Consider the following 24,686-nt stretch of genomic DNA (forward strand, 5'->3'; position numbering starts at 1 on the left):
ATGGGGGAGCATCTTCAATAGGTCCATTTTGACCAGAGCTTGGGGGTGTCAAGAAGGATTATATTCCCTTGTGAGTCATCCCCTTATAACCTTGCCAAGAGTGGAGGCTATGGCCTTTAGGTGGTTATGGTAGTGCTCTACCATACAATATAGTAGGTTAGAATAGACATCTCACGGTCCAACTTCTTAGAACATCTATCTAGACGAAGGGGGATGTTCGATATTGATTATTAAGCAGAGATTGAATGATCTTAAGATTCTTACTATTTCAATGGCGTTTTATCCATTGCTTGAAAATACCAGTAGGAGAGCGGGCCCAACTAGAAGACCTATCTAGATTCTAGATCTAGTTCAAGCTTCCTTAGTTGAGATGCAGGGAATGTAATCGAGGCTTACCTTTGAAATGGTCAGTTTGCCTGTAGTGAGTAGCTCCCACGCTTTCCTTGTAGAGAAATTATTGGGGAGAAGAGATGGAGAGTGTCAATTGTTTAATTTGGTTTTACATGGATTTAAGGATGCGTGTTCCGCACCATGTTAACGAAAGCTCAAGCCTCGTTGCCACATGCACGCCAAGTGAAGCTTTTTCGTGTATTCGTTAGGTAGCACCTCTTGGAGTAGAAGATGTATCATGCCCGAAATAGGCCAAGGCAACGACCCATTGGGTATTAGTAGGGAGCGGTGAGGTATAGGGTTGGTGACGTCCCACACATAGAAGGCGGGGAGATAATGAAAGGGTAGGGGGACGAAAAAGGGACATCCCTTCAGGTCCTAGGGTAAAAGCCCCCATAAGCGAACAGGCTCCTGTAATAAAACATACCACCCCCCAACAAACGTCCGCCTTTGTTTGAATTGGTGACAAGGAAATCCGAGCTGGAGCATTCCTATTGGCACGAAGGCTGGATCAAACTCAGTGCGCAACTGTCTTGTAGATGACTCTGGTGTGTAAATCAATTATCTCCCCTTTTTTGCATCGGGAAGTGTGAACTGCTATCGCAAAACCTCCATCCTCCACCGCAAGCGAAACCACCTAGCTTCCAAGGAAGAGGATGATCGGCTGCGTCCTTTGCACATCTGCCAGTTAGTGTCGTCAAAGCGTCGCTCTAGCAATTGCCCGCGCGATTTCAGTGTCCTTAAGTAGGGGCTTTTACCTACAGAAGATGGGCTTGACAGCGCTAGACCTAGGGTTCTTCTAGGTGCATATTGTCTCTTTTAGTGAAGTTCACTCAAAAATTTATGGATTTCTTATGCTAGACCTTTCGCTCTACCGCTAAAGGTCGAATGTTTTGAACGTTTCTTGCCGGACAGACTACGCCATTCTTTGGAGGACAGCAAGGTGCTCTCTCTCTCTCTCTCTCTCTCTCTCTCTCTCTCTCTCGCGCGCGCGCGCACACACACACACGCACGAGAGATATACATGTGCCTAACAGTGAAGTATCGTTAACACAGCTGAACTAAGATTAAGGGAAGTAATTAAAGCGATGAAATGTGGGTGAACTGTTACCCTTTTGGAATCGGTATTATGTTAACGCAGCTGAGCTAAAGATTATTCTGGGAAGCAATTAAAGCGATGAAATGTGGGTAAACTGTAATTTCTTTCAGAATCGGCATTATGTTAACCAAGTAAAGATAAAGCCCACTTCTGGTCGGACTGTATTCACTTTGTGATGAATCTGCCATCAATAGCTGTTCAGGAAATTCTGTTTAATTTGCGTGCGTGAGAATTGCAATCCTGTATAGGCCGAAGTTGTCCTATAGGTCAAATCAGAATAATTTCTGTCAGTACTTTTCACTTCAGGAGTGCCATAGGTTGCACATGAAAAGGAAATAAATGGGAGAGCATTAAATGTCATGATATCACAAAAAGGGTAATGTATTGGAGTTGGACTTGATGATAGCAATGCCATCCTGATAACCTGCCCATTTTTCATGTTTCCGTGCTGCTCTTTAATTTACTTGTTTCTCGAAGGTTCCCTATTTCTTTGTAAGCTTAAAACACCGTAGGTTTGGTGGTTTGCCTACAATCTCTAAACATGAGGGAGAACCTTGCTCAGCCTTCGTCTTTGGATGCTTGTCTCTATGAAGTAGTCAAGCTGATCCGAGGCTTGTTTTTTCTCACTTTTCCCTAGCGCTTCGGAAGACCTTCAATGCTGGACATGGTTGGCTGTTCACTTATTACCTATCCGTCAAGTATTATAGTCTTTTCTCTATACAAGTGAAGAAGGAGCACACAATGAAGCTTAGTTGCAGTGATTGCAAGAATGAAGGCTTGCAACACTGGAGACTTTGACCCCGCGTGACCGTAGGAATAGGGGTCTCGTCTCATGTCAGCCGATCGGGTGGGCAAAACCGTGGAGTGCAAAGATACGCCTACCTCAGATATGGCCGGCCACAATGGGACGGGCACCACGTGCCAACAAAAAAGAATAGACTTTAGATGCTTCAAAACAACTGAACTGAAAGAGATGCACGAAACATGAGACGGGGAGTGGCGAAGTTCCAACCCGAGAGAGCACAGGGGTCCCGTCTCATGTCAGCCTATTGGGTGGGCAACACTGTGGAGTGCAAAGATACGCCTACCTTAGATACGGCCGGGCAAAACCACAAAATAGCCCTTTGTAACGGGATGGGCACCATGTGCCAACAGAAAAGAACAGACTTAATAGACTTTAGATGCTTCAAAACAATTGATCTAGAAGAGATGCACGACACATGAGACGGGGAGTGGCGAAGTTCCATCCCGAGAGAGCACTGGCCCCAAACCTTGGCACCCCTTTCGGTATTTCTTTATATTGCTTCAACAAGGTACAATCCGTGTTGCTCTGTGTCACAAGACGGGCACCACGTGCCAATAGAAAAAGAACAGACTAAATAGACTTTTAGCACTTCAATAACAACTGAACTGAAATAGAGAGAGACGAAACACGACACAGAGTGGTGGAATTCCACCCTAGAGAGTATTGGGCCCAAACCTTGGCGCCCCTTTCGGTATTTCTTTATATTGCATCAACACAGTACAAGCCGGTACTCCAAACTCTGCACCTTCTCCAGGAAGCATGCCAGAGAATGAGCCCTAACCTCATATTTAAAGGCCCTAGGCCCCAAAAGTAGTTTACAGTAAAAAGCTTTCAAAACTCAAAAGCTTCTGGTCCAAAAAGCAATGCCAAAAGCTGCCAGCGTAATTTACGAAAATCCGTACAGCTTGCCACGTCATCAGCTAGCGCAAAACGCAAAAATCTGTACAGCTTGCCACGTCATCATGTCAGCGCAATTTTCGGAAATCTGCCACGTCATCAATTTGTGTGTGTGTGTGCGGGTCCTGCTTTATTTTAATCCTTTATGTCACTTGGGGCCCCATCGAACGGGGTCCCCATAAGTTGGTAGGACTTCTTCTTCTGTTGCTTGTTCTTCTTAGGGTTTAGGCCCCTCGGCCGACATCTTCAAGTTGGCTCCATTCTTCAGGGCTTTGACACGTCAGCAGTTTGTTATACTCTGCTTTGCTTCTCCCATTGGGTAGAATGCCAGAGTAAGAGCTCTTGCCATTTAAAGGCCCTTGGCCTCTCAAAAGTAGGTACATGAAAAGCTACCATTTCTAAAAGCATCTGGTGCTCTAAAGCTTGCACAGAGGGCCGTCTGTACAACTTGCCGTCTGTACACCTTAAGCGAAAGTCCGTACAACTTACCGCGTCATCAACGTAAAATGTGGGCTTGCGCACAATTGCCACGTCATCAACAATTTATGCATCTTTTCTGTGTAAGTAAGTGGCTCTTGCTTTATTTATGGTCTTTAGGTCCCTTGGGCCCCATCGGACGGGTCCCATAAGTTGGTGGAACTTCTTATAAAAACTGCCCCACGTGGCGAGGTTCAGCTTCGGCGTCGCTTAGGGTTTAGGCCCCTTGGCCGGGATCTACATGTTGGCTCCGTTCTTCAGTGGCTTGATACATCAACAGTTTGTGGCAACCCTCACTCCCTAATCTGCTCTTGGGAGATATTGGAGCCACCACTGGACAGCCTCCTGGATGGGAAACAAGTCTAAGGGAGCTGCCATGAGAGGATAATGTCGCCTTTGGTGTAGATAGCAGGGTTATCTGACGTCGGAATATACTCTAGTCGAATAGAGTCATCCTTGGTCGTCTTACAAACAAAATGGTACTGTATCTCTATATGCTGGTCCAGGCATGAAACACCGAGTTCCTCGCAATGGCTATACAATTTTGTTTGCTAAGAGTATATTGTGGTCGTCTGCTGGGAAAATCTAATCTCTATAACCACAGGGACTCACATGTAGCACTGCAAACAATCTTGTACTCTTTCCGGTGGCGGTATTGGTAGCCGTCACAAACTGTTGACGTGTCAAGTCAGTGAAGAATAGAGCCTACCTTCAGATCACGATCGAGGGGCCTAAACCCTAAGAAGAACAAGCAACAACAGAAGAAGTCCTACCAACTTATGGGACCCTGTCCGATGGGGCCCAAGAGACATAAAGGAATTAAAGTAAAGCATGACCGACACACACACAAAAGGCTTGCACATCAGTTGATGACGTGGCAGCCGTACGGATGCTCCGGATTTTCCGCTGATTGATGACATAACAAACTGTAGATTTCCGCGTTTTGCGCTGACTGCAGACGTAGCAAGTGTACGGATTTCCGTGATCTTTGTTTTGACAGCTTTTTGGGCATTGCTTTTGAGGCCAATTGCTTATAAGTTTGAAGGCTTTTCATTTAAATTGTTTTTGGGCCTAGGGCCTCTAAATATGAGGCCATGGGCTCATTCTCTGGCATGCTTCCTGGAGAAGGTGGCAGCAGAAGATGCAATGAGGACAAGACCTTGCTCGTGATCGGGTGGGTACCTCGACCCGGATCTAGAACACTTGCAATGCCAAACACATGAACAAGGCACATTTGTGGAGAAGAGAGATCACATAGGTAGAATGAGACAGGACATCTGAGAGAGAGAGAGAGAGGTGTAGCGGAAGTGAATGTTGAACTTTGCTCAAGATGAATACTGACTGTAATGTTGATAATCATGTTGTGTGCAACTAGAGGATATGCAACTACTCAAGTGCCTGGACATGCACGGCCTGCGCATAAGCTCACAAAGGTGCCAGAACACTTCCTAAGCTGACCTGAACCCTACATTTGAAGTAGCTTGTTCACTTGCACATAGGGTTAGATGTGCACGTGACATCCCCTCCGTTTTAAAGTGAGGTACTGGTACCGAATTGTATGGCGTCGAGAGAGATCGCCAACAACGTCTGGAATCCTGGGGAGGACTCTTCACCGGCCCACTCTAATGCGTGGTACGTGCAATACTTGAACTTCGTGAAGGTCTGTATTGCTTGCTTCTTTGGGCAGCACCGAAAGCGACAGTGATCTGTGGCTGCTTCAATGGTCCAACTGCGTCTATGGATGTAGGTCTACCTTCTTCAAGAATCTCCGAGGAGGAAAATTCCTGAAACCACTTTCAACACAAAATCATGAACATACCCATTCCATGTAAAGTGACTGGAAAAATACTAATCTTCCTAAGAGACTGTGCATATAATGCAGAGAAACAAAGTGGCGGAGTGCCAAAGCGTTTACCGAACACACACAAAAAATGGGATCGAAACTTGACTTTTTGATATAAATCTATCAATTGTGGCAAATCACATTGGAAATGCCGATGCTTGATGGTCAATCTTTCTTGTGCTAGTTCTGAGACTGTGTCATGCCAAGGAAGAGACATAGAATGTGAATTCCTTGAATGCAAACTTTTCTTCTTTTCGAGAGTGATCTGCATACATCCTGTTCATTCATGAGTGAATAATGTGCAGCGTACAATACGGCATGCCTATGGAAAGGGAACTCAAAGACGGTGACAAAAATGTAAGAAACTGTCACGAATGAAACACTCAAACAATGCGTGGTGACTAATCATGTGAACACACAATACTTCCCAAGGGATTTCTTTGGACCTCGACTCGAGAGCCAAGATCGGTTTGTCGTGATTGATGGTATCTGCAATGAGGTTAGCTTCAGATAAATCATTATCTAAACCATCATCCTTGTGAACAATCACATCTCTATGATGCAAAACATATGTGTCGTGCTTAGGAGAAGAAAAGATTGAGAGAGTCTCCTTCTCCTTTTTCTTTACAAGCTTCGCCTGCACATTAGAAATGAGAGGTGAAGAATGAACAACTTCCTGTCCACGAGTGACAATGAGAGAGTCACTTTTGGCATTGAAAGTGAGAGTATTGTCTGTCCAATCAATGAGAGGGTTATGCTCACGAAACCATCGAATGCCTAGAATCATATTACATCTTGATAGAGGAGACACTACAAATTTTCTGTGGAAGGACGCTTGTTGAACAATGAATAACACATCAAGGCACTCTTGTGGAATGAGAGAGTCCATACTGGGAGCGAAGCCTGACACCTCGAAAGGAGATGTCTTGCGAACCTCCAAGCGGGGCTCTTTCAACAAGAGAGTCACCAATCACATCATGCATACTACTAGAATCAAACAAGACCACCATGTATTGACCATTCACATGACCATAACACTTCGTGAGAGACTCATTAATGAGAGGATCATGAGAAACTTGGGACACACGAGTGTTCTCATTTATGGCATTAACAACATTCGTTAGATTCAATCTTAGGACATGTTTTCTTTATATGACCCTTGACGTGACAATGATAACATCGACCTTCCTTAGAATAAATGACTTGTTCTTTTGCCGTGATGTATCCTCCTATGATTCGTTGTGCAACTTTTTCATCTGGGGTGAGCTTAGGTTTAGCAAGTGTGTTAGCTTTACCCTTAGATTCATTGTGAGAGTTCTTTTCGGAAAGACTAGTGGAAGATTGGTTAGAAGAGTTACCGTTCTTACCATTCTTACCGTTCTTACCATTTTGAGGGTTCTGAGGAGTCTGAGAGGTACTTTGAGACGACTTGTTCTCCTTAGGCTTTCCCTTATTGTGCTTCATCTCTTGTGCAAGAGCAATCGCTACCGCCTTGTTGAGATCGATTGGATCGAGTACCTTGACATCATATGTTGAACTTTGCTCAAGATGAGTGCTCCGAACTGTGCTCAAGGGTTCCTTTTACTTATGGAAGGGAGAGCCTTCCGTTCCTTTAGTGAGAGAGATTGCAAATGATCACAAACAAAGTGGTAAACACTGTGAATGAAGGTACTGAGATTGAGAGATAGAGAGAGAAGAATACGACACAAGAATGTTGTCAAACCCTCGTCCAAGGGCCCCACTCTCTATGGCGAGAGAGGTCTATGCTATTGATTGCACAATCCTTGTACAATGGTCTAAATGCAATGGACTTGCCGACGATGCCGACGACGATGAGGACGGCAAGGAGACGGGTTGAAATCTGAAAATGCTAAGGGTTGAAATCTACAAATCTTGTATTTGCTGAATTTTGACTCTATGTCGGTGACGACGGCGATGATGACGACGCGACGACGATTCGCTGAAAACGCAGATGCTGAAATCTGCAAATAGCGGGCTGAATCTGCAAACGCTGGCTGATCTGACCGTGCGGCGAGGATCTGCTGTGGGAAGGTGAGATCTGCCAGGTTTGGGGGTTGCGGTACGGAATTTAACTGTTGAAAATGCAAAACGCTGATGCAAGTGAAGGTTTTGTCATCGGGAATCCGCAAAACATTGATGGTAATCTGCAATTGCAAAAACGCTGGGCTTATCTGATGTCTGTTGCAAAAACGCTAAGGAATCTGCCGTGAATCTTCTAACGCGAGGCTGATCTGCAAGTTGCAAAACGTTGCTGCTGATCTACAAGTGCTGAAAACGCTAGGCTGTCTTGATGATTGAAAAACTCTAGGAGTTCCTGCAGGGGGTCTTGCTGAGAAGGTGCACTGCCAGACGCTGGGTCCTTGCTGCCTCTTCTGCCAGAAAGTGCTAGCGCTAGCTTTCTTGTATACTGATTTACCAGAATTACCCTACCTAGTTTCCTAACAGTAATAATAAGTGAAAAATGGCTAAAATAGGGAAAATGGGTTCTATGTACTGTAGAATGCCCCCGATGGGTATTGACTATAATCTGATGATCATTGTCACAAAGTGATGACGTGGCTGAAAACTCACAAAGTGATGACGTGGCTAAAAACCCTAAATTCTGAAAACCCTAATTTCTGCCAGAAACCCTAATCTGCAGAAACCCTAATTCTGCTGACTGAGTGACACGTGGCAGTGCAGCAGGCGGGCAGCTTGCTGACGTGGCAGCCCTCAGATTGCGGTGGAAATTGCGGAGGCTGATTTTCTGCGGCAAATTTGCTTTTTTGGACAGTTTTTGGATATTGCTTTTTCCTACGCAAAGGATGGGAGAGAGAGAGAGAGAGAAGCTTTTGCTTTATTTTTGATTGGCTCAAGAGAGCTTGTGAGAGAAAGAGTCTTTGCTTTATTTTTAGGCTTTGATTTTCAGCTTTTGGGGCTCTGCTTTTGGCAACCCTTGTAACTCTTTATAAGTAAAGTTGGTCTCTTACTTCTCAGAGCATCTGGACGCAGGGTCTGAGAGTGAGACCCAACCACTCTTGTACATTGAACTCAGATCAATACAAAAAGAAATACCGAAAGGGGCGCTAGTCTTTGGGGCCAATATCTCTAGGCATGGAACTCCGTTGGGCCGGTGTAAATAAATTGTGAACTTTGAATTGTTTTGAAGTGGTTATTTGGTGCTGTTGTGGTAGATTCTTGACTTGGAGTGTCCAAGTTTGTTACAATGGTATTAGAGCACGACCGATCCCAAAATTTTTTTCCGCGGCACCTATGGCTTCAGACAAGGGTCGGTCGACTCGCTCTGCATCCGAAGATGTGGGAAGGGATCACAACGAAGATTCCGGCAGGGAGTATGGCCCGCCTCGGCCTACTCAGGTGGATCGTCGAGAGATGGAGTGTCGTCAATTGATCAGCGATGCAACAAAGATGATGCTCAATTTTGCGAAGGACCCAAAATTTGCAAAATATATGAGCGAGACTTCTTTTCAAGAAGTGCACGAGCAGTGGCAGAAAACCACAACACCACCCCCAAAACCCGCTCTCAAGAAACCTTCTGCTCACAAGAAGTATTCATAGAAGGAGTTAGAAGAGGTGGTTGATGCACGGATTGCTCAGCTTTTTGACGCGCAAAACAAAGCTAAAAAGCACGGCAAAAAACAGAAGAAAGGCACTGACTTCCCAGGTTATTTGGGTCGTCAGTTGACATTGAAAAAGCAAAGAAACAGAAGAAGCGTGTTCGATTTGAAGGAGTACCCAGTTCTTCTTCTTCTTCTTCTGACAGTTCTTCTAGCTCATCTGACTCGAGCGAAGAAGACCGCAAGGGCAAAAAGTGAAGCAAGAAACAACGCTTCGGAAAGGGCAAGAAAAAAGGCAAAGAAGTCTAAATCTCGCCCAGTGAGTGACAGTTCTACAGAGGACACTTCTACAGACTGTTCAGACTTTGATGATGGCAACTTTTATGCAAAGAAGAAGAATTTTTATCAAGCCAACCAGTATGACTTTCTCGAAGACAAAAGCAAGAAAGTCCGAGAGTTTAAAGAAGGTGGACAGTCAATTAAGTTTGACACGTTTTCGGGATAATAGAGATGCTTCGAAGGCTTTGTCTTTTGTACAGCAGTTTGACATCGCTTTAACGAGAGGACGCTACTCAGAGCACTCTTAAGATTTGGAGAGTTGCCTCTTACTTTAAGGGGAATGCTTGAACTTAGTGGTCCACGCTTCTTTTAAACAAGACTACGTGAAACCGGCCCGTGGGGCGGTAGGCGTTGGCTTTCACCCGATATTCTTTACTTTAGACACACACACAGAGCACTTTACAAAGAGAACCTGCGACGGGAATTAACACTTGATCACACACACGGCTTGGAAGCTAGAATGCTCCGAGCAGACGCCGACAACCTGTAGGCCCCAAAATTGGCGCCCATTTTGGTATTTCTTTATTTTTTAGGAGGGTAAATTACAAGGTAAGGTCCTGGGAATCCTTCACGTGTATCCACCTAGATACCATTTGATTTGGCCAAATTTCGGCAGCATAACAGCCCCAAAACTTGCGCGAAACCAATTCCCTTGCTGGAACTCACTTGCATTGACGTATACCCTCTGATTCCTGTCCAAAAACAGTAAATTCAGCACGCTGTATTTACTGGTTTTTGCCCTGTTTTCAGCCCCAAACAGTCCCCTAACTGTCCTTTGCCAGTGGGGCACGATTCCCAATGATCCTGGCGTCCGTATGGCTGAAAAACAGTAAAATTACATCGCATACGCAGCGCTGATTTTGCACCTGTATGGTGAGGTTATGACCCTCACCAGTGCCTGCTTTGGAGTAGCAGCTAGCTACCCCTGTTCCTGCTCAAGGAGGCTCTTGCCTCAGCACAAAAGCATGAACCCACACAACTGTACATTGGTCAAATGAAGAGCCCTCTTGTGGGGCATCACATAACTGCACGTAGGGGGGAGAGAGCAGTGTGTAGCGTGGAGGGCATCACTCCTAGCACCACACTGTACATGAGAGGGAAAGAAAGTACTCCATAGCTCTTAACCTGTGACAGGCTCTCAATGAAGCATCCCCCCATCATAAATCGAGCGCCCTCTCTTCTGCCCTTGACCTGTAATGCATCTGTGAACAAATAGATGCAAAAAGGAGAAGATTTCCATGGCTGCCAAAACCTGCGTATCGCTGAAAACGCAGCAAAACAGCCCTGTAAACACGCATCTGATGCCTTCCAATAATGAAAATGAGCTCCTTGGACCTAGGCAAAGTCATGGGAAGCTCAAAAATGGAGAGAAATGGCTGAAAATCAAAGGTAACAGCCTCCAAAACTGCTCTCAAAAGTCAGTTACGGGTTCTGTTCTCCTAGACTTGGTAAATTGACCAAAAAGTGCCACTTGGCACTCATACATGCAATTTCTCCGCATTGGGCTTCCTGCTTAAAAATCTCTCAACTGGTGCATCAGTTGACTTTGCAGCAAAGTAATAAAATGTTCCCTTGGTCATACCGAAGGTAATGACGCGAACACATTTCATGGCCCAAAATAGCAGTTCCCTAAATTTTAGGAGATGCTTTCGTTGGGCTCCCATTGGTCTTCTGACCATCTATCCTCATTGGGACCGCATCCAAAAGTGCAATATGGCCCAACTGTCGGATACTTTCTGTTGGTGATCCCACCTTGACTTTATGCCTTTATTGAGTTCACTTCCTAGTATCCACCAACTTGCTAAGTGCGACGGGGGGACCTACATGATCTTGCTCTGAGCCTAGACATCCTCTTACTTTACGAATTCCAGTGCCGACCAACTTCCGGTCTGCGGGTGAAACTACTGTTCACATTGGCCATACAATGTCCGACCATTTGCAACTTCAAAAAGAGGGTCTCAAAAATTAAACAAAAATCATTGGAAAGAAACCAACAACTAAGGTTAGCAATTGCCACGTCCTCGTGACACTGCGCCAGTTAAATGACTGAAATTTAAGAAGCTTTTTATTTCTTCTTGGCTGACTCAAGAGTATGAAATATGAGCTGCTTGGAACCATCTTCGGATGACCAAGAAAGATACAGTGGATGCTTATTGCGAGAGATTCTGCAGCTCTTTTCTACCCGCCTCTTCATTCAAGAAGACCTCGTTCAGAGAACAGATTGAGCGGTTTACCTTGGGTCTACCTACAGAGATCCGAGATCACTGCTTGGAACAGAAGTCAACTTCTATTCAGAAGCTGATGAGTCATGTGAAACGGGGTTTTGCCATTCACTCTGGAAGTCTGACCTACCCCACCGATGAGGCCATGACACAACGAGCCGAACAGACTTCAGCAAATGAAGGTAGAAAGAGAAAGAGCAATTCAGGAAAGAAGGATGCACGACCCAAGCTTACTCCTCAGGAGCGAGCTCGCTTCATTAGGGAGGGGAAGTGCGTTGGATGCGGGGAATTTTGACATATCTCTGCGAAGTGGCCTAAAAAGGCACAGAAAGAACAGAACGACAAGGACGACGAAAGGCCTAAGAGTTTGAGAGTAGCTGAGGAACGTGTAAGAAAAGGCAAGATGAAAACATGACTGGTTCCAGATTGCGTGGGTACCGATCCGAGCACGATAGACGAGAGTACAAAACTTTGCCGATCTTGGGGCAAAGTGAAGGACCAAGAAGCCCTTATCTTCTTTGATGGAGGAGCCAAGGCCAACTTCATTTCACCGGAATTGGCGGTGCGGCTCGAGATCACTCCCGATCGGATGGGACCACTTGCGGAGGCTGTTCTTGCGGCACCCGGCATGGACATAGCCATTACACCTGTCATTGGCAAACTTCGGTTGCATTGTCAGGGGTATTTGGGGCATGAGGACTTTTACATAATGCCTTTGGAAGGTTGTGATGTTCTCTTGGGAATTCCCTGGTACCACAAGAACAACGCCATGGTCGATTATCGGCGAGGAAAGCGACATTGACTACAGAGAAGGGCAAAACCATTGTACGTGAGATTAAACTGAAGGGTGAGTCTGTCCCTATTGTATCGGCTTCGGCCATTTCTAAATTAATGAAATCCAGTCTGTTTGTTTACTCGATCTTTATGGAAGAGTTGAGTGATGAGGATAGGACAAATATGTCTAAACTTGATAAAGAACGCCAAGATTTTCTACACTCTCATGCCGATTGCTTCTCAGAGGGCCTGCCGGGCGAGTTACCACCTGCTCGTCCTGAAGATCATACCATTGATCTGATACCTGGAAGCACGCCACCGGACCGGCCACCTTACCGTGTGAGCTGAGCACAGAATGAAGAGATTATGAACCAAGTGAAAGACCTCTTGGAAAAGGGTCTTGTCTAGTTTAGTACTTCCCGTATTGCTCTCCAGTGTTGTTGGTTTTGAAGAAAGACGGATCTTGGAGAATGTGCATCGGTTATAGAGCTCTCAACAAAATCACCATCAAGAACAGATTTCTGATTCCTAGGATCGATGATATACTTGATAGATTACAGGGATCCTCGTGCTTTAGCAGGATTGATTTGAAGAGTGGATATCATCAGATTAGAATTGCGTCGGGAGACGTCTACAAGACAGCTTTTCGGAGGACTTTTGGGTTATTTGAGTTTTTGGTGATGCCTTTTGGCTTAACCAATGCTCCTGTGACATTTAACCGGATGATGGACATGATTTTTGTCACGTGACACATCCCAACCCTATGTGTCCGTGGACAAGCTACAACATAACAAGGGTTCTGCCAGTCCATTCAATTCAGATTAGCAAGTGTTCTGGCACTTTTGTGAGCCTGTTCGCAGACCGTGCATGCCCAGACACTTAGTGTAGATGCATATCCTCTGGTTGCACACAACATGATCATAAGCATTCCCATCAGAATCCATCAGAATCCTTCAGGGGAATTTTCCAATGTATTTGACCGATTTTCCCTATTTTTGACATTTTTCACTTATTAATTTAAGTGACTTTTGTTGGAAAGTAGGTAGGGCAAATTGAGTAAGTTTGTATATAAGCAAACCTAGGCTAGCACTAATTGGCAGAAGAAGAAGGAGAGCATCAGGCATTCATGTGCAACAGGCCCTCTGGAGACACTTCTCAGCAAGACGACCCTCACCATTGCCTTGGGCGATTTCAACCAGCAAAGACAGCAGCCTCTCAGCGTTTTGACCCCAGCTATCCAGCGTTTTGTTTCCGGCCATAGCTGCGTTTTGGGACATCAGTACGACAGTGAATTTCAGCAACAAAATCAGCGCTACAGCAGCCAGCCTATCCAGCGTTTTTGGAGCAGCTTTCAACCAGCCAATGAGCGTTTCTTCCATGCAGAGCAAGCTAGCGTTTTTGCATAAGAACCTGCGTTTTCAGCAAGGCAAATTCAGTCGATACAAGAGTAGCATTTCAGTGTTTTTGCATCAGCAATTTCAACAACCCTTTAGCAAGCACATCAGTAGCAGATCAGCCGATAGCTTCGAACCCTTGCAGATTCATCAAGAACTCAGTTCTCAGCCATAGTCTCGTCTTCGTCGTCCACTCTGCCGACATTGACATCGTCCCTTAGGTTCGTATTCAGCCATTGTACCAGATTATGCAATCAATAGTAGACCACTCTCGCCAACGAGAGTGGGGCCTTCGGAGGAGGGTTTTACGTCTCTGGTGTCGTATTCTCTTCTCTCTCTATCTCTCAGTCTCATACACTTTCACGCACAGTGTCCATTCACTTGTTTGTGATCATTGCACTCTCTCATTAAGAACGGAAGGCTCTCCCTTCCATAAGAACAAAAGGAACCTTGAGCACAGTACGGAGCACTCATCTTGAGAAAGAACAACATTCATTCTGCTGCACCTTACATTGGTATCAGAGTTTTGGCAGTGTTTTGTATCACTCAAGGAAAGAACCACAAGAATCACAAGGATTTTTTTTGCTTGTTGCGGTCGCACGAACCCAAGTTCACTTGGGCGTGTCGATTCCTAATCGTGTTTTTGAAGAATGACAGGAATCCCAGGAAAGAAGGGCTTGTCCAGCCTCCCCTTGTGCCTCTTTTCACTCATTGAGAGCGGACCGTGCACCATAGTTGCCACCGAGTTTCGAAACGTTTCGTTTGAAACGAGTTTCAGAAGTTTCGAAACGGTTTCGTCCGAGAAAGAAACGCCAAAACAGAAGTTTCGTGCAAACTAAAGAAATGTACGTAAGTTTAAGTGGTATAAGTTGATACAACAAACAGAATACAACAAACTGGGCCATGCAAAACAGAATACATAAATTTTTTAAACGATAAAAAAATCAACGTTACAGCCTGACGTGCGAAAACTTACGAGCCTTGACTTTACCTTTGAAACGTCCAAACTCATACAAAAACGTTTCTGAAACGTTTCGTACGTTTCATGAGAGAAGAAACGCGTTTCTTGGCAACTATGCCGTGCACTTAGCGGCCGGCCAATCGACGTGAGGTGGGAAAAAGCAACCTTGGTGTGAGCGCAAGGCCGCCAAGGGGTGTGGTGTGCCCACAGAAAAGAGCAAAACTCGGGTGAAGAGAAGATCCTTCTCAAACACAGATTGCAAGCACAAGAAGACCCTCAAGAACCTCAAGAACCCAAGAACCCAAGACCTGCAAGAACCCAAGTTCCTCGTAAACTTAAGAACCAAAGATCATAGTGCATGGTCATTACCCGAAGCGGAATGGATACTTCACATACATGTGATGAGCATGAGAGAGGGGACGAAGAATTTTTCCCACCAAGAGGTTTTTCCGACCCTCCCCCTCTCCATCTACGCCACGAATTGTACCAAATCCTATGGAGACGATGGTCAAGTCGATGTTGGACATGATAGCACAACAACAAGAAGCGAATCGAGTTGCGTTGGCATAACAACAAGAAGCGAATCGAGATGTGTTGGCACAACAACAAGAAGCGACTCGAGTTGCGCTGGCACAACAAGAAGCGAATCGCGTTGCGCTAGCACAACAAGAAGCGACTCGCATTGCTTTGGAACGCGAGCGCGATGCACGAAAAGAAAGAAAAGCACAAAGAAAGGAGGAAGCCGAAGCAAGACGAGCGGCCTTTGTAACAGACTTGGACACTCCAAGTCAAGAATCAACCGCGACAACACCAAATAACCACTTCAAAACAATTCACAGCTCACAATAGATTTGCACTGGCCCTACGGAGTTCCGTGCCTAGAGATATTGGCCCCAAAGACTAGCGCCCCTTTCGGTATTTCTTTTTATATTAATTAGTTCAAAGTACAAGAGAGTGGGTCGGGATTCACTCTTAGACTCTGCGTCCAGATGCTCTGAGAAGTGAGGCCCTCACCACTAATTTAAAGGTTACAAGGGATGCCCAAAAGCAGAGCCCCAAAAGCTTGAAAGCAAAAGCAGATTCTCTCTCTCTCTCTCTCAATGAGAGTCAGTAAAAAGCAAGTTCTCTTTTTCTCTCTCTTTCTCGCTAAGATTTGCATCGCTCAAAATTTCCAAAAAAAAAAAAAAAAATCACCTTCGCGATTTTCGGAAATTAGGGTTTCTAGCAGAAATTAGGGTTTGTATGAATTTTAGGGTTTTTTTAAGAAATTAGGGTTTCTGCTGTCCGTAGCCACGTCATCACTTTGTGACAGCCTTGGAGGCCGATCGTGAGGTTCAAAGAGACCTACGTACTCAAGAATTGGCTCGACAAGTTCTTGCCTCGAAGTCTGACCAGCTAAAGATGTTGGTAGTTCCTCAGGTGGCGTAAGCCGGGATGCGGACTTCAACAAGCCAGTCATAGAGAAGTTGACTTTCAGTAAGTATGATGGTAAGATGGATGCTACGGTTATTCATTCTTGGCTGCATCAATTTAATGCTTATTTTGCGACAACTAAGAAGACAAGAAATAGCAAGGTTTTGACGGCAGCTATGTACCTTCCCGATGATGCCATCAATTGATACCACGTATGGCAAGAGGCACAGTTAACCGTGCACCTAGAGGAAGCCGACGAATTCACGTCTCTTTCCTTCAATAGGGCTGATTTCCAAGACAAGCTCAAGGCGCGGTTTATGCCACCTTAGTACCTCGCACGATTGAAGGACGATTGGCGCGCTCTCAAGCAAAATGGTATGCCGGTTCTGTCTTTTTCTAATCGTGTTTTGCAGCTAGGTACCCAATTACGCAAGTCGGATGATGAGCGCAAAGAGGCATTCCTTTACGGATTGGACGAGTATATCAAGTACGATGTCGAGGTGCTCGATCCAATCGATCTCAACAAGGCGGTAGCGATTGCTCTCGCACAGGAGATGAAGCACAAGAAGGGAAAGCCTAAGGAAAACAAGACTTCCACAAGTACCTCTCAGACTTCTCCAAACCCTCAGAACGGTGAGAACGGTAACTCTTCTAACCAATCTTGCAATAGTTTCTCAAAAAAGAACTCTCAAAATGAACCTAAGGGTAAGGCTAACACAATTGCTAAACCTAAGCTTACTCCAGATGAAAAGGTAGCACAAGGAGTTTTAGAAAGATACATCACGTTGGAAGAGCAAAGCACTTATTCTAAGGAAGGTCGTTGTTTTCATTGTCATATTAAGGGTCACATAAAAAGAACATATCCTAAGCTTGACTCTAATGAATCTAAAGAATCCACAGAACCCACTTCCTCTGTCAATGCAATAAATGAGAACACGAGTGTGCCCCAAGTTTCTCCCGACCCTCCCATTGATGAGTCTCTCATTAAATGTTATGGTCATATGACGGGGCAACGTTTTGTCATATTGTTTGACCCGGCAGTATGCATGATGTGATCAGTCTCTCTCTTGTTGAGAGAGCCGGCTTTGAGGTTAGTCAGAAATCTCCTCTCGAGGTCTCTGGCTTCGCTCTTGGCATGGACTCTCTCATCACGAAAGAGTGCCTTGATGTGTTGTTTACAGTTCAACAAGCTGCTTTCCGTAGAAATTTTTTTGTCTCTCCTCTCTCAAGATGTGATATGATTTTGGGCATTCGATGGTTTCGTGAGCATTACCCTCTCATTGATTGGGCGAAAAATACGTTCTCTTATAATGCCAAAAGTGACTCTCCTATTGTCATTCGTGGAGAGCAAGTTGTTCATTCTCCATCCCTCTAATGTGCAGGCGAAGATTGAAAGGATTTAGGAGAAGGAGACTCTCTCGGTCTCGTCTTCTCCAAAGCATGATACACAGGATTTGAATGATGATACGCATGATGATTTGAATGATAATGACAAGCATGATGATTTGCATGATGATCAAAATGTGATTTCTCACAAGCATGATGATTTGCATGAAGATGACGTGATTGTTCACAAGGATGATGAGTTAGTTGATGCTTTTTCTAGCGAAGCTAACCTCGTTGCAGATTCGATCAAACAGGAAGAACCGATCTTGACTCTCGAGCCGAGGTCCAAAGAACTCTTACAGGAAGTACAAGGTGTTCGAAGGATTCGTCAGCACGCATTGTTGGAGTGTTTCATTCGTGGTCGTTTCCTGTATTTTAATCAACGTCTTTATGCGATCCCTTTTCCTAGGCATGACATATTGTACGTTGAGCAGGTTTCACTCATGAATGAGCACGAATGTTTGCGGATTGTTTATGAAAAGATGAAAAGTATGCATTCAAGGAAGTCACATTCCATGTCTCTTCCTTGGCACGACACATCTGTAGAAAGAGCACATGAAAGTATGAGCACCAAGCATGGGCATTTCCGTTGTGAATTGCCATAGTTGATTGATTTAGATGTGAAGAGAAAGATTCAATCTCATTGTTTCCATGTGTGTGGTGAACCGTTTGGCACTCCGTCTATTTGTTCATCTACATAGCATGCACAGTCTTTGAGTAAGACAAGATTTTTTCCAATCACTTTACATGGAATAGGTATGTTCATCGTTTTGTGTTGGAAATGGTTTCAAGAATTTTCAGCCATGGAGATTCTGAGGAAGAAAGAAGCATGACTCTCGACGAAGTTGAAGCATTGAAGGAGCCACAAAAGACTGTCGCTTTCAGCGCGGCCCAAAGAAGCAAGCGTTGCAGACCTTTATGAAGTTCAAGTATCGCATGACCCACACATCAGAGTGGGCCGGCGAAGAGTCCCTTCCAAGTTTCCGGATGCTATTGGCGATCTCCCTCGACGCCATACAATGCGGTACCAGTACCTCACTTTGAAAAGGAGGGGATGTCAGGTGACAAATCCAACCCTATGCATCCGTGGACAAGCTACAGCATAACAAGAGTTCCGTTAGTCCAGTCAGTCTAGTTTAGCAAGTGTTCTGGCACTTTTGTGAGTCTGTTCGCAAACCGTGCATGCCCAGACACTTAGTGTAGATGCATATTCTCTGGTTGCACACAACATGATCATAAGCATTCCCATCAGAATCCATCAGAATCCTTCACGGGAATTTTTCCCTATTTTTCCTATTAATTTAAGTGACTTTTGTTGGAAAGTAGGTAGGGCAAATTGAGTAAGTTTGTATATAAGCAAACCTAGGCTAGCACTAATTGGCAGAAGAAGGAGAGCATCAGGCATTCACGTGCAACAGGCCCTCTGGAGACACTTCTCAGCAAGACGACCCTCACCATTGCCTTGGGCGATTTCAGCCAGCAAAGACAGCAGCCTCTCAGCGTTTTGACCCCAGCTATCCAGCGTTTTGTTTCCAGCCATAGCTGCGTTTTGGGACATCAGTACGACAGTGAATTTCAGCAACAAAATCAGCGCTACAGCAGCCAGCCTATCCAGCGTTTTTGGAGCAGCTTTCAACCAGCCAATGAGCGTTTCTTCCATGCAGAGCAGGCTAGCGTTTTTGCACAGGCATGTCATAAGAACCTGCGTTTTCAGCAAGGCAAATTCAGCCGATACAAGAGTAGCATTTCAGTGTTTTTGCATCAGCAATTTCAGCGATCCTTCAGCAAGCACAACAGTAGCAGATCAGCCGATAGCTTCGAACCCTTGCAGATTCATCAAGAACTCAGTTCTCAGCCATAGTCTCGTCTTCGTCGTCCACTTTGCCGACATCGACATCGTCCCTTAGGTTCGTATTCAGCCATTGTACCAGATTATGCAATCAATAGTAGACCACTCTCGCCAACGACGTCTCTGGTGTCGTATTCTCTTCTCTCTCTATCTCTCAGTCTCATACCCTTTCACACACAGTGTCCATTCACTTGTTTGTGATCATTGCACTCTCTCATTAAGAACGGAAGGCTCTCTCTTCCAGAAGAACAAAAGGAACCTTGAGCACAGTAAGGAGCACTCATCTTGAGAAAGAACAACATTCATTCCGCTGCACCTTACAATTTTTCGAGAGTATATGCTATTTGTTGGCACTTTCTTTGATGATATCATTGTTTTCTCCAAGAATGAGGTAGAACATAGAGATTATCTGCTTCAGGTCTTTCAGGCATTACGAGGTCACAAGTTAGTGATTAATGAGAAGAAAAGTGAATTTTTCCTACTAGAGATACACTTTTGGGACACATTGTGTCAGCAGCTAGAGTGCAAATGGATCCGGCCAAGATAGAGACTATGCGTGATTGGCCCGATTTGAAGAATGTCCATGAAGTTAGAAGCTTCTTGGGATTGTGTTCGTACTACAGGCGGTTCATTCGAAAGTTTGCAGAGGTTGCTTCCCCTTTGCATATCTTGACACAGAAAGGAGTCCCTTTCTCGTGGGGACCCACAGAGGTGACTGCCTTTCATACATTGAAAGAGAAATTGACTATGGGACCAATTTTGATTTTGCCAGACTTGCCAAAGTCATTGGAAGTATATTGTGATGCTTGTGGTCGTAGTCTCGGTGCGGTCTTAATGCAAGAAGGCCATGTCATTGCTTATGAGAGCCGATTGTACTCGGAGCGGATTTTACTGTCTTTACAGACCATTAGAGTTTGCGCTGCTTCTTGTCATAGAAGCAGCTTTCGGAAAAGCAGATGCGGTGGGCGAACATCTTGTCACAATTTCACTTCGAGATTGTCCATGTGCAGGGACAGAAGAATGTGGTGGCATATGCTTTGTCTCGGAAGCCGTTGGTTCTGGCTATTTCCGCGGTACATCATAGGAGCTTCGAGGATATGGTCGACCAGTATGCCACAGATTCGGATTTTGCAGACGTTTTCACATGGATACGGGATGGGGAGACAGTAGCGGGATATTCCATTCGGGATGGCTACTTGATGAGAAAAACCATGTTGTTCGTTACACAGCCGTTGAGGGAAATGGTTATGATTGAATGCCACTGTCCACCTTTTTCGGGTCACCGCGGCATCGCTACCACCATGAAAGGGGTAGAGAGATCCTTCTTTTGGCCGAGACTCAAGAAGGATATGGAAGAGTTTGTGCGCAGTTGCTTGGTATGCCAGAAGGTCAAGTTTGACAGGCATAAAGCACAGGGATTGGTACAGCCTTTGCCCATACCCACCTGCCGCTGGGAAAGTATTGCAATGGATTTCATTTTTGATCTCCCGAGAACACAGAGTGGTCACGATGGTATCTGGACTGTTATTGACAGATTTAGCAAGCAGGGCTAAAAGCTCCTAGGCTTTGCTTGGTTTACCTCGGCTCTAAGGTTATAGCATGTCTACATGGGGCGCGCACAGCTGTTGCATGAGTGTTGTTATGCCGAGCTAGTTTACCGTGGTGACATTGCTGTTAGTTGTACGCTTAACTTGTCTATAATCTAACTAATGCTCTTGTGTTTAGTATTTGGAGAACTGTCTGAATTCTAAGATGTCTATCCAATGCTTTGACAATGGATTCAATTATCCTGTATAGTGTAGAGCTTAGTTCTTTGTTGTGGTAGGATGTTTCCTTCGTCCCAGCTGAGTTGCTTTTGTTTGTGGACATGATAAAGTTCCTTTTTGGATTATTCATCTCTTTGATGGTTTAAGGTTGGCCGAGACTCCACGTTGCTATTGGACTACGGAGTCTTGACATTAATAGAAAGGCTTTTGAAGTTCTTGTACTGATCTGCAAAGGTGAAAAGCTTACTTTACCTCTGAAGATGATATGATAACATAATTTATATCACATAAGTTTTTAAGACAATTCTTTTTCATGTGAACTTTGGTATATCTTTCCAAGATGCTTGAGTTGTGAAATAGAAAAAAATTACTAGTTATATAAGCTTTAAATTGTCTCTGTGTGAACAATTTGTATGCAGCATTTTCATGGGTGACGGGGAAAGACAAGATTCGGATGACAAGTTGGTCAACTTGACGTCTAGGTTGAGATTGAGCTTTCGGTCAGAGTGCAACAGGCAACCGATTCTCTGTGTTAGCAAACACAGCCTGCCTTCTGAGTTGCAGGAGCTGGTCCTGGCGCATCTACCTGCACTCAAGCTTGCTGAGCTGAAGGGTGTTAGTAGATCATGGAGGGTTCTGTTGCGCAGTCCGAGGTTCAAAGAGAAATGGCAGTCGATAAGAGGAGGTTGCAACAGTGATTATCTTGATGTGTGGGTGATGAAAAGCATGAATGAGCATGATGACCTGCTGGCTTATATACCGTCATTGAATAAGTATGGTCCATTTCTTCAGCTCATCTGCATTCCTCTGGTGCTGTCAAACCCTTACATGGACCGTGAGTTACGGAAAAGGAAGTGTCTCTGTGGGAGTGGGTCATTGTTTGTATTCGGAGAAAAAGATTGGCAATCAAAGGGCTTCTTTTCAATGTACAACCTGCAGACTTGTCAAAGCCAACATTTGAGAAGGCTTCCTATTCAAATTTTAATTGGAGATGAAGAATCGCGTTCCCGCATCATCTTGCGACCGCCAGTGCTCATTGCAGCTGAGGACCATTCACAGTTTTGCTTGGTTGTAGAGACAAATGCCCAAGGGTACTTTTCATACTTCTCATGTAGGAATAATCTAATTTTGCATGTTAATTATGTTTCGAATTCTGATCTTGTTGTAGGCCCCCACAAGCTTATGAGCTTCTTGTGTACAAATCCACAACAGCCTCTTGGATCTCTTATCCACAAGAGTCTGCAACAGAGGCAGGTTTTGGTCCCCGGAGCAGCATTGATTTTTGTCACTACAATGATGAGGACAGCACTTTATATGCATGGAGCGAAGAGCATTGGTTCAAAGTTCATGTGACGTTTCCAATCGGTGAAGCGCAAAATGTTTGGGGGAGGGCATTCAAGGTATTCAAATGTGAAAATCATGTTTTGTTGATAACATGGTTGGTTCAATCAGTGCAAGGAATTGTGTTACAAGGATTCGTAGTTTGGAAGCTGGTAAGAGCAGAGGAGTCTTGGGGCTGGGTTGAGATTTCAAGGACTCCTCTTGAATTATGCTTGAAGAGTTACAATGAAGAGAGCTTGGTTCCTGCTACTTTCATGTCTGATGGACGCTGCATCTGTGCCATAGCTTCTTCGCATGAATTCTTCCCACCTTTAGTTTATGATGTAGGGCACGATAGATGGTGCCATTTGCATGGAGTTCTGAAGAACATGCAAGCCTTTTTTACTATGAAAATGATGTTCAATTCTGGCAACTTATAGAAAGCCACTTGTTTCTGATTCTGTGTAAATTATTTGCATTTGGGTGGTTTGGATCTAAATATAATGGCCTTAGCACATCAAGGCCTGTATCTTACATATTTTTCTCGTGGAGGTGCTCAAGGGAATTTCCGTGATGTTACTCCACCAAGCTGAAAAGAGTGCCTGTCACTCTCAAATTGTTGAGCTGAATTGTCTACATAAGGACTTGGACTTGAGTGGTTATATGAAGGCAAAGAACCTTGGCCATGTTACTGTCGAGAGGGTTAGGAAGAAGAAAGACTAGTAATATATAATAGTTGTTTGTTACATAATTAAGCAAACAGAGCTTTTTGGCTATGGAGTCGTGTAGAGGAAATAGGAGGAGAGCTTCGAGAGCAGCGTGCCAGCTTGTAAAACTGAACATGGGAAGTGGGGAAATTGGAAAGCAGGGCCCCCATAACACGATCGGCTATGCACTCTCGCCTTGTGGTTAACCTATTAGCACAGCCGTATGGGCACTTGAGACCTATTTTTTGATGTCCTATTGTTCTCGTTAAACATTTCAAAATCTTGAATGAATCCCCTAAGCACTTGTGAAGGTAGCATCATTCTTCTGGCATCAATAGGCCATGAACGCCCTACTTTGCATACATCCCTTATTAAATGGATCCTTTGCACACTATTGAAAGCTTTCGGGACACAATCTAATGCCGTTTGGTTCCTAAAACCATGTCAAAATGTCGAATGAATTCTCCACGCACTTTTAATGGTTGCAAGCTGCTTCTGGCATTGAGAGGCCATGAATGCACTTTTTTGTGATCTTTGTAGTTCTGAGTCCTTTTACTATTTCAACTCTCTCTAGAATGGCCAATTTTACTACATACTTGGAAGAGAAATTTTGTCGTAAGTGTGACATTTGTATGATTTTTAAACGTAATTAAATACTTATTCATTACCTTACCATTTTATAGAACTTTTATCTTCGTGACATAGTGTACTCTCATGTTGCTCATCTCTTCAACACCTTCTAAGTAAGAATGATTTAGAATGATTTTTTACCATAGGTTCATCCTAGATTGCATTTCCCAAAGGCTCTTGAAACCATGCCATGAGCGGGTGTTTGATGCTCTTAAGGTTGGTTCCCCTAGGATGGGGCCTTTATTCCCTTCACGCCAATGTGAATTGACACAACACATGATTTTTTTGGTGCCATCTTGGCAACATGGTTGGTGGTCTCACCACCCTTTATAAGGTGCCTCCTTAGTCCCTTCGCTCCTCTCACCCTCTCTCTCTCTCTCTCTCTCACACACACACACACACACACACACACACACAAAATGACATGGGTTCTTTCATTGGACAAAAAAGCTTAGTTGATAATTATTTCAAGAGCTCTTTATCTACATCTCTATTATGCCGCCCATTACATGATCACACAAACAGCTGTCACAGTAAAAGCAGGTGTTTGGACGCTTAGCTACTACAGGTAGGATATGAGTTGCCAAGGCTATCCCATACTCCCGAGTGCGAGGAGTACTGTTAAAATATCCTCTGAGTGGATGGCCATAACTACGATACAAGAAAATCTTATGAGGAGGTAGGAACTGGGCTAGTAGGTATAACCGATCTGAAAAACTTTGCTTTATTGAATGTTCTATGTAATAATACTTTGGCCTTAGGCCCAGACCCTCAGTAACCATCGCCAATCGGATATTGTTTTTGAAATGCTCACAACCCCAAAGGGTCACACGTGT

General features: G+C 44.5%; 1 protein-coding gene across 3 annotated transcripts; it reads left to right on the forward strand.

Moving 5' to 3' along the window:
* The first annotated feature begins 1,185 nt into the window (after nt 1-1,185).
* Nucleotides 1,186-23,047, forward strand: LOC147428658 (uncharacterized). 3 transcript variants are annotated; one of them, XM_086496304.1, is made up of 4 exons: nt 1,317-1,333; nt 21,341-21,427; nt 21,613-22,284; nt 22,362-23,047. In XM_086496304.1, the coding sequence occupies exons 3-4, from the start codon at nt 21,620-21,622 to the stop codon at nt 22,951-22,953; spliced, it is 1,257 nt and encodes a 418-aa protein (XP_086352430.1). In that variant the 5' UTR covers nt 1,317-1,333; nt 21,341-21,427; nt 21,613-21,619; the 3' UTR covers nt 22,954-23,047. The 3 variants fall into 3 exon arrangements, with proteins under 3 accessions (XP_086352429.1, XP_086352430.1, XP_086352432.1); XM_086496303.1 differs by lacking the exon at nt 21,341-21,427 and having other exon boundaries at nt 1,186-1,333; XM_086496306.1 differs by lacking the exons at nt 1,317-1,333; nt 21,341-21,427 and adding an exon at nt 1,427-1,574.
* Nucleotides 23,048-24,686: the final 1,639 nt, after the last annotated feature.

Source organism: Adiantum capillus-veneris, chromosome 23 (assembly GCF_014529385.1).
Source record: "Adiantum capillus-veneris isolate H3 chromosome 23, ASM1452938v2, whole genome shotgun sequence".
Classification (NCBI taxonomy): domain Eukaryota; kingdom Viridiplantae; phylum Streptophyta; class Polypodiopsida; order Polypodiales; family Pteridaceae; genus Adiantum; species Adiantum capillus-veneris.